The sequence below is a fragment of the Neopelma chrysocephalum genome, unplaced genomic scaffold (genome assembly GCF_003984885.1).
Source record: "Neopelma chrysocephalum unplaced genomic scaffold, ASM398488v2 Primary Assembly neopelma1_97207, whole genome shotgun sequence".
NCBI classification, from domain to species: domain Eukaryota; kingdom Metazoa; phylum Chordata; class Aves; order Passeriformes; family Pipridae; genus Neopelma; species Neopelma chrysocephalum.
Window position 1 is genome coordinate 90,355 of NW_020925848.1, and position 10,265 is coordinate 100,619.

Sequence of the window (10,265 nt, forward strand, 5' to 3'; positions counted from 1 at the left end):
GAGCCCCCTTTTCTCCGGGATGAGCCCCCTCAGCTCCCTCAGGAATTCTCCAGACCCTTCCCGTGTCCCAGTGTCAAGAACCCGCTCCAACTGCGCCCTGATCCCGAGTTTGGGAGGAATCTCCTGGATCTCCAACCCCTCCCAGCTCCCCGCTCCTGCTGGGGGTTGTAAGGATGGAAAAGGTCCCCCCTGAGCCCTCTTTTCTCTGGGATGAGCCCCCCCAGCTCCCTCGGGAGTTCTCCAGCCCCTTTCCCATCTCTGGACTCGCTCCGGCCACTCCACATCTTCCTTGGGGACCCCAAAAGTGCCCCTGGATGGGATCCAGCGGCCGAGGGGAGCCCAACCCTCCCATCCGAGCGTGGGGCCCTTGAGCAATTCCCGTGAATTCCCTTTTTTCCCGAGCGCAGCAGATGGGAAAGATAAAAACCTTCCTGGCCCCTCTCCAGGAAAAACTCCGGGAGCTCATCAAAGGCCTGTGGGTTTGGGCTTGGGCTTCCTGGGTTTCAACACCCTGGAGGATCCTCCTCCTCCTCTGCCTCCCTCCAGAGGGTGTCCCAGGGATGTTCCAGGGCCGTTCCTGTCCTTGGATTCTTCACTGGGATGAGGAAGATGAAGATGATTTCAGATTCTTCGCTGGGATGAGGAAGAGGGAGATGACTTTGGAATCTTCACTGGGATGACACCTGCTACCATCCCAGGGGGATCCAACCTGGCCCTGGACACCTCCAGGGATCCAGGGGCAGCCACAGCTTCTCTGGGAAATCCATTCCAGGACCTCCCTGCCCTCCCAGGGAGAAATTCCTTCCCAGTATCCCACCTATCCCTGCCCTTTGGCAGTGGGAAGCCATTCCCTGTGTGCTGTCCCTCCAGCCCTTGTCCCCAGTCCCTCTCCAGCTCTCCTGGAGCCCCTTCAGGCCCTCCCCTTGGAAGGGGTTCCAAGGTCTCCCTGGATCCTTCCCTTCTCCAGGGGAACCCCCCCAGCTCTTCCAGTCTCTCTCCATGCCAAAGGTTCTCCAGCCCTCGGAGCAGCTCCGTGGCCTCCTCTGGGCTCATTCCAACAGCTCCACGTCCTCCCTGTACTGGGAATCCCCCCTGGAGGCACCTCTGGATTCCGTGGCCAGGTCCCACCAACCTCCCACCCTCCAACACCCCCAAGTCCTTCTCCTCAAGTCTCTCCCTGTTCTTCCCCCCCCCAGCCCTGGTGTGTGTTTGGGATCACCCTGACCCGGGACAAACCCCGTGCCCCCTCCCCCGGGGACCTTTGGGGTGACAAAACACAGGAACATCTTCATCTCTCTGCAGTTTATTGGGAATGAAAGAACTCGGGGGTGGGAATCAGCAGGTCCACGGGACAGAAGGTGGGCGATGGAGCCCCTCACGTGCCAGGTGGGAAGGAGAGGAGGGAAAAGGATCCGTAAAACATTAAAGCTGCCAAATGACTCCACCGGGGGAAGGTGGACAATTCCAGAGACCTGTTTCTCACTCCTCGAACTGACCGTGGGGCTTCGGCCCCTCCCTCCTGCTCGGGTGGGGTCCTGCCAGGGCTGAAATGGGTGGTGGGACACCGGGGGGGGACACGGACCTTCCAAAGGGACAGGAAAGAGCAGTTGGACAGGGATTCCTCCTCAGCCAGAGCAGCGGCCCCGGGGCGGCAGCGAGGGGGGAGCTCTGAGTGCCCAGGGAGATGTTTCACCCCCTGGGGGGCTCAGCTAGGGACCAGCAGGGTGGGGTCTCACTCCAACCTCATTTAGGGATGATTTTCCCTGGGAACGGGTCGTTTCCTGCTGGATTAGGGCGGGAGGGGGGAGCTCTGAGTCCCGGGGAGATGTTTCACCCCTGGGGGGGCTCAGCAAGGGCTCAGACCGGGCCAGCAGGGTGTGGTCCCACTGCAACCTCATTTTGGGGATGATTTTCCCTGGGAACAGGTTGTTTCCTGCTGGATTGGGGCGGGAGGGGGAGCTCTGAGTCCCGGTTACCCACCGGGAGATGTTTCACCCCTTGAGGGGCTCAGCGAGGGCTCAGAGCGGTCCAGCAGGGTGGGGTCTCGCTCAGACCTCATTTAGGGATGATTTTCCCTAGGAACGGGTCGTTTCCTGCTGGATCGGGGCGGGAGGGGCTGCGCTGCTGGGGGGAGGAAGGGGAAGGAGCTGCTTTCCTTGAGAGGGCCCGGGGAGGGGGGAAGCTCAGTACTTGACCCCCGAGGACTTGACCGTGGTGGTGGTGACACATCTCCGCACCGAGGACGAGCCCCCCCCGGCCACGAAGTTTCCGGCCGAGGAGCTGCACATCCTCCCGCTGCCGGAGGAGAACCCACCGCTGAGGATCCCCCCTCCCACCCCGCAGCCGCCCCCGACGACGCTTCCTCCTCCTCCGACCACGCACACTCCTCCTGCCGCCAGCCCGTTGCCGGCCCCGAAGCCGCCGGCCCGGCCCCCGCACACGGTGGTCCTGCCCACCACGGCTGCAAGAGAAGGGGAGACCGATTGAACATCCTCGAACATCCCCGGAATCCTCAAAAAAAAAAACCCAAACCATCCCCCCCAGGATAAAGGTAATTCCCGAGAGAAAACGATGGGAAAATACTCACAGACATTGACGTTGGACGGGTTGTCTCCGCAGAGCCTGTGAAGGGAGAGGAGCACCGGGTGAGACTGAGACAAGTGAGCCCAAAACTCCATGAAATCCCCCCGATATTCCCTGGATATCCCGTTTCATTTAAGATCAGTCAAACCCACTGAGAAACGTTCCACCCTGGGACCACGTTTCCATTTTGGGCTTCAAAATTCGGAGTTAGAAAAAGGGAGGAAAATCAGATTTCAGCACCAAACGTCCTGTGAGAGGTGATGGAAGGTTAATTTGACCCGAGGAGGGGCAGGAGCTGGATCAGGCCGAGGCTGGGAGGTCTCACCTGTTCTCCTCCCCCTCCAGCAGCTTCCTGTACATGGCGATCTCCACGTCCAGCGCGATCTTGATGTTCAGCAGCTCCTGGTACTCCTTCAGCAGCCGGGCCAGCTCCTCCTTGTCCTTGCTCAGGGCACATTCCAGCTCCTCCAGCTTCCTGCGGGCGTCCTTGAGGGCCATCTCGCCCCTCTCCTCGGCCTCGGCGATGGCCGACTGCAGGTGATGGTTCTACGGGAAGGAAACGTTTCTCATTCCTGGAGAATCCTCGGGGATTCACTGGAGGGAAAACAGGCAGGAACCACCCCAGGAGGCACCAACCAGCCCTTTACCTGCTTCTTCACGTTCTCGATCTCCGTCCTCAGCCTCTGCACGTTCCTGGTCAGCTCCTGGATCTCGACCTTGGTGTTGCGGAGGTTGTCCCCGTGGCGCCCGGCCGTGCTCTGCAGCTCCTCGTACTGGTGGCACAGGGACAAAGGGACCCGTCAGTGACACGACCGACCCAGGGCTCGGGTGTTCCCCTTGCTCCAGGGGCCTCGACTCCCTCCCAGGAGCTCACCCTGCTCTGGTACCAGGCCTCGGCCTCGGCGCGGCTGTTCTGGGCGATCTGCTCGTACTGGCGCCGCACCTCCTCGATGATGCTGTCCAGGTCCAGGTGCCGGTTGTTGTCCATGGACACCACCACGGACAGGTCCCGGCTGATGGTTTGCATCTGGGCCAGCTCCTGTGACCGAGAGAGGCAGCACAGCTCAGCCTCCAGCCTAAATGGACACCCAGCCCAGCCTCGGTGTCCTTGGCCACCACACCCTCGTTAAAGCCTCGCCCAGGGGAAGGGAGAGCTCCTGGGGAGAGCTCCTACCTCCTCGTAGATGCACCTCAGGAAGTTGATCTCGTCGGTCAGAGCTCCCACCCTGGCCTCCAGCTCCACCTTGGTCATGTAGGCACAGTCCACGTCCTAAAGGAAAGATCCCACCAATGGCCAACCCCTTCCTCTAATCCCGCAGGAGCTGCTGGCTCTTTCCATTGGGACCTGCCCGTCTCAGTGCTGGGTCCTTGCAGTGTCTGTGTACCCTGTCCTGTCCCCCCCGTCCCTCCCGGTGCCTCTGCACTCACCTTCTTCAGCACCACGAACTCGTTCTCGGCCGCCGTGCGCCGGTTGATCTCCTCCTCGTACCTGGGGGGGCACAGGGCAGGGTGGCACCTCGGGCCCCTCATCCCAGTGGGACCCCCCTTCTCTCCAGGGCACCCTCAGCCCTATCCCTGCCCGTGGGGTGTCCCGGGTGGTCCCTCCCCGTCCCCCCGGGCACTCACTTGCTCTTGTACTCCTCCACGTACTGCCGCATGTTCTGCAGCTCCGACTCCAGCTGCCCCCGCTGCCCCAGCAGGTTCTCCAGCTGCCTCCTCAGGTTCTGGATGTAGTTCTCAAAGATCACATCCAGGTTCTTCCTCGGTCCCACCGGCCCCTGCTGCTGCAGCAGCTCCCACTTGGTGGAGAGCACCTTGTTCTGCTGCTCCAGGAATCGGACCTGAACCCAACAGGGGTGTGTGAGACATTCCCGAGGGAACATCCCGCTGCCCAAACCTCCTGGGAGCTCTGGGGGGCCAAGGGATCACTCCCCAAATCCCCAAGAGGACATTGCTTCCAACAGCAAAATTCCTCCCTTCTTTCTCCTTTTTTTTCCCATTTTTCTTAAATTCTCCCATTGTTCTCCTCCTACGTTTCCACTCTCTTTTTTTTATAATTAATATTATTAATTTTTTTACCTATTGGAACAATTCCATTCCAATTTTACAAACTATTTTCATTTCCAACTGGGAATGTTGCCCCACATTATTTTTTAGGAGCCTCAGATAATTTTCGACCTCCCAGTGAACGAAATCCCATTTGTCTCCATATCCAAGAACATTCCTCTCATCAGTCAATTCCAATTTCCTAATTCCAGTTCCAAATTCCAATGTATGGAAATTATTCCATAAATAAGTCACATATTTAAATAAAAGCACGGAGCACATTCATACCCAACATTCTCCCAGTTCAGACAATTTAAAGAGAACTCATCTGCACTTTGAGCTGAAATGAGGAATGGCTGGGATTTACTTGGAAGCTCATTCCTGGATTTTAAGTTCCTTGAAATAAACTTATCCCTGAGAAAGCACAGACTTAAGGGAACACTTGGATAAGGGAGTGTATCCCGATCCCTCTGGCCTGGCTGCCCAGAGGGCACCGGAGGCAAAACCAAGGGAGAACTTGGGTCAGAATTTGGGATCCACAAATATCCCTCGGTTTCTCCACAGACACAAAATTTTGGCATTTCCTCGGGAGGAGCCAAGGAAAACTCTCCCTGGCCAACACCAGTCTGAGGAGGACAACATTCATTCCACTCTCCACAGAATTCCCTCAGAATTCCCCCATCCCCGAGCAGACCCTCTCACCTTGTCGATGAAGGAGGCGAACTGGTTGTTGAGGGTCTTGATCTGCTCCTTCTCCTGGCACTTCACCTGCTGGATCTGGGGGTCGATGTCCACGTGGACGGGCCGGAGCAGGGTGGGATCCACCTGCACGGGCTGGATCCCCCCGGGGAACCCGGGGCCGCCCCGGACGGGCCCCCCAAAGCCGCACATCCCTCCTCCGACGACCCCTCCTGCGATGCCGCCGAATCCTCCCACGAATCCTCCGCTGAATCCCGGGATCCTACATCCGTAGGAGCCCCCCACGGACATCCTGGCGCTGCCCCCCAGGTTGTGGAGGCTCCGGCTGCTGAAGCCCCCGCAGCGTCCCCCTCCTCCGACCCCTCTGGACGTGGAGAAGGAGCTGTAGCTGATCCGGCTCCGGCCGCCGCTGCCTCCGAACCCGCCGCCCACGGCGGAGCAGGAGCTGAACCCTTTCCTGCTGCCCATCCCAAAGCTCCTGCACACGGACTGACGGGACATCCCGCTGTTCCACAGAGCCAAAGGTGCAGAGGACGAGGAGATCAGCAGAGCTGGGCTGGCGTCGAGGGCAGAGAGAAGTGCTCAGAGTCTTCTCTGGCCCCACGGCTCCGGGCATTCCCTTTTATCCGCTGCTGGGGGTGGGCCGGGGCGGCTTGGGCGTGAAGAGGAAACACATTTACTGTCTCCATCAGCTCCGTGCGGTTTCCAGGCTTTTGCCAAACCGGCGACTCCACCCAGAAATCCGCCTGGCCGTGCAGAAGGGGATGGGGAGGCAGGAGCAGGTTCTCCCTGGATAAGTGGACTCCCGTATCTCTCCGGCATCTAAAGAAAATATGTTTTACAGCGATGGTGTCATGTTCTTCCCTCCTCCTCCTCCCACCTCCCTCCCTGCTCCAAACGACTCCGCGCGTCGCCTGACTCGGGGTTTTTTCCCCTGACGCCCCACGCCGGGCAGGATTTTGGTGAAACCCGGCTGGGATGAGGCTTTCATTTCACAATCCCCCCACACACACCCCTCAAGCACACCCCGAATCTCCTTCCCAAGCGGAAAATTCCCGCTGGCTTTCCAAGGGGAAAAGCGCCACGTAAGGAACATTTGGCGGCCGTCAGCGTTTCTGTCTCGCCCTGGAAGGAGCTGTTTGGTCCCTTCCCAAGAGCCTCGGGTGGGTGCCTTCCCTCCAGAATGTGTCCCCCGGGGTTTGGGACAAGGATTCCGAGCACCGGAGGGGGATGAGCAAGAGAACAAGGATGTCCAGCTCCTTCCTTGTGCTTTTCCAGTGGCCACAGGGACTGTGGAGCCTGTGGAGGATGGAAAGGACGCTCGGGGCAGTCGCTGTGCTAATGAGGACTGACAGGAACGTTTAATTCCATGCACTGGCTGCCTGGTGACGGAGTTGGAAGCTCACCCGAAGGACATCCTGCAGGTGCCTCCTGGGGGGTCATTAATCAACTAAATATTTGAGTTAAATTTATGGAATTTAGGGGAAAAAAACCCCACAATATTTCCACCATTCTTATTTCCTGAAAATCATCAATAAAAGTCAATTCTGTGTTTTAAGGCATTTCAGCATTAAAACATTTCAGCAGTCCAGTGATATCCCAGATTTCAGCTTCCCGAGGGGAACATGTGCCTGTGCCGGAGTTTTGACACTCACACCTGAGATTTGGGCAGGTAAATGTGGTTTGAAGGTATCCCCAGGAATCCGCCAGAGGCCACAGACTCTGCAAACCCTTCGGAAAACCAGCCCAGGGAACCGCTTCCAAAAGCCACTGGGGAAATGAGAAACGTGGATGTTGTCAGCTGGAAGTGGGATGGGGCTGCTGGACCCTCGGGCTGGACAGAACAGAGTGGAGGGGGAAGGTTACCCTGGAGGGGGATTCAACTGCTGGCCGAGGGTTATCCCACCCCTGAGGGACTCAAAACCACTGGCCAAGGGTCATCCCACCATTGAGGGGGACTCAACACGTGGCCAAGGGTCATCCCACCCCTGAGGGACTCAAAAACACTTGGCTGAGGATTATTCCACCCTTCAGGAACCCTAAAACCATTTGGCCAAGGGTTATCCCACCCCTGAGGGACTCAAAGACACTTGGCCGAGGGTTATCCCACCCCTGAGGGACTCAAAACCATTGGCAAAGGGTTATCCCAGTCCTGAGGGACTCAGGTCATGGTTGGCCAAGGGTCATCCCACCCTTGAGGGACTCAAATGTTGGCCAAAGGTTTTCCCACCCTTGAGGGACTCAGGTGAGGGTCGGCCAAGGGTCATCCCACCCCGATGGACTCAGGGGTTGGCCAAGGGTTCTCCAGATGTGTGTTCCTGCAGCTGGAGAAGGGGCAGCACCCCCACAGCAGGGAGGGGACACCCTCCCTTCCAAAGGAGCCTGAATTGAGGAGTCTGAGTTCAGAGGGTCTTGCTTCTCCACTGTCACATCCAAGGTGGAGATTTAAGTCCTCCGGATCATCCTGCAGCCCAGAGCAGCCCCGGGGAGGTGCAGGATGGCTCTGGTTCAGCTGGAGAAAACAGGTCATCCCTTCTCCCGGGATCCCGATTTCCAAAGGGCCCCTGCCTTCCTCGGAAGGCACCGGGAGTCGCCTGGAACGTCCCATGTGGCGGCTCCACGAAGAGAGGGGGCAGATGTGCCGCGTCAGCCGGATGCCTGGGTGCTGACCACGCTCAGCTCCCGCAGATAAAACGCCCCAGATTGAGTCACTCTGACGTCTCCAGACGAGATGTGCAGATTATCCCCAACCTGGAGTCGGGCTCGGCCTCCTCCGGGTAGAACCCGACCGGCAGCCCCAGCTCCGGCTCCGGCCGAGCCCTCGGAGCTCTTGCGCAAGGAGCTGCGGCAGCAGAATCCCAGGCACTGGGGAAAGTGTGAACTCGGCAGAAAAACGTGGATGGAGGACGAGCCGGGCCCTGGCTCTGCCGAGGAGGTGTTGCAAGGGCTCCCCAAAGCAGCCCCAACGCCACGTAAAGTTGGCTGTAAAGCTTGGAAGAAACTTGCTCTTTAAAATTAGGCACCAAAGCAGGTGATTAAGCACCAAAACAGGTGATTAAGCACCGAAACAGGTGACTCCTGCCCCAAGCCAAACACCAAAGTGCTCCTGGCTCAGCTCCAGCTTCTCACAGGCATTGCCTGCTCAGCATCTTTGCTTGGATTGAACCCAGTGACGTTCCCCAGCTCCAGAGCCCTTCAAAGGGGAGGATTCCCTCTTCCAAGAGCCCACTGCCTGTCCCGGGCCTCTCCCTCAGTCTGCAGCTTCCTGACCTGCTCTGGGGACACCAGCAGCTCCCAGGGGCTGTTGTGGGACTCCTGATCCACCCCGACAGCGTTTTCTGCCTCTTTGATCTCTCCCTGTGGCGGAGGAACCACAGCACAGCTCAGATCAAACACACCAACACTCCCCTCCCAAAGCCCCTGTGGAGCTGCTCCAAATCTCTGCCTCCTGCTCCGGGAGGGAGGAAGAGCCACTGGGGGAGTTCCTCGGCTTTCCCGGGAGCTGCCGGGGCCTGGGCTCCGGGGTTTGGGATGAATCACCCCTTCCCAGCCCGCTGCGTTCCCACGGCTGGTCGGGGCCGGCTCGTGGCTCTCCGGCATTCCTGGTGCTCACATCCCACCTGGCCACAGCCCAGGTGTGCTCCAGAGCGTGCTGGGCCCACGTCCTTATCCCTGTTCCCCTCCCACGGGGCTCCTGTGCTGCCCAAAGTCCACTCCGGGGCAGGAAACTCAGATGAGCCGACAACAGACCGATCCCGCGGCTGCTCCCACCTCCCGCGGCCGGTTCCCACCAGCAGGCAGCTCGTCGGGTCTCCGCTGGTTTGACCACGAGGCACCGGGAGCGTCCCCGCCCAGATCCCGGGACTTGCTGTCGGGGGTTTCAGCAGAGCCTCCCAAAAATCACAAATCTGAGGGAGGTCGGGAAAACCCCTTTCCCGGAGCTCCGGGGACGGGGGTGTTGCCACATCTGGTGAGAGGGGGCGTGGGCAGTGAAGCCCCTCGGGGGGCCTCGAGGCAGAGCTCTAAAACCTGGGATGGGGCAGCCTGGACCTCCTCAAGGGCTGGGAAGGTGCTGGACCCCCCCGTGCTGGAGGTTTCCAGGCCCAACAGCTGCAGTGGTAACGACTCCACAGGGTTCCAAGGGGGAGCTGGGTGGTTCCCCAAATCAGGAGACGCCCCAAAATCGAGCAGCCTCCTGGATTTCTCCAGCTCGGGCTCCTGCTGTCAGTGAGCGCTGTGTGAGCGGAGCGTTCAGCCCCCACAGCTCGGGTTTGTGGCTCCAGGGGAGAGCCAAGAGGCATCACCTGAGCTTGGGCACTGCCCTGCTCCATCCCCACACCTCTGGAGTTCCCTCAAAGCACGATCACAACACGTCGGGCAGCAGAACGACCCCCAAATGCCCACCCAGCTCCTTCCCCGCCCTGGGACAGCTCCCGAAGCAGCGACACAACGAGCCGGTGAATGTTCTCTGCAGTTTATTGGGAATGGCAACATCCCGGGGGAGGAGGGCGGGACACGCACGGAGGGTGGGCCACAAACACGGGACAGAGCGGGGAAGGGGAGTTTTATACAGGTTTGCCACGAGAAATGTCCAACCCAGCGAGGGGGGGCAGCTCCCCGTGCCGGGACCCCGCCGGCATCGCCCCCGGACCCCGCGCGGCACCGGGAGCGGGGCCGAGCCGGGCGGGGGGGACGCGGCTCGTCCCACGGCGGGGCGGCCGAGCTGGGGGTCGGGGGGCTGGGGCTGCTGCCGGCGGGACGGAGGAGCTGCTGCTGCTGCTCGGCGGGGCTCAGAACCGCACCCCCGAGGACTTCACCGAGGTGGTGGTGACGCATCTCCGCACCGAGGACGAGCCCCCGCCGGAGCCGCACATCCTCCCGCTGCCGGAGGAGAAGCCCCCGCCGTACATCCCCCCGCCCATCCCGCAGCTGCCGCC

General features: G+C 60.0%; 1 protein-coding gene across 1 annotated transcript in view; it reads right to left on the bottom strand.

Annotated features, from left to right (window-relative positions):
- Positions 1-2,183: 2,183 nt before the first annotated feature.
- Positions 2,184-10,265, bottom strand: part of LOC113961445 (keratin, type II cytoskeletal 4-like) — a 25,844-nt gene continuing 17,762 nt past the window's right edge. Inside the window, exons 14-18 of the mRNA XM_027671758.1 lie at positions 3,458-3,622; positions 3,231-3,356; positions 2,909-3,129; positions 2,588-2,622; positions 2,184-2,461 (exon numbers count right to left, since the gene is read on the bottom strand). Coding sequence (XP_027527559.1) covers positions 2,184-2,461; positions 2,588-2,622; positions 2,909-3,129; positions 3,231-3,356; positions 3,458-3,622 — 825 coding nt within the window. The remainder of the gene's footprint in view (positions 2,462-2,587; positions 2,623-2,908; positions 3,130-3,230; positions 3,357-3,457; positions 3,623-10,265) is intronic.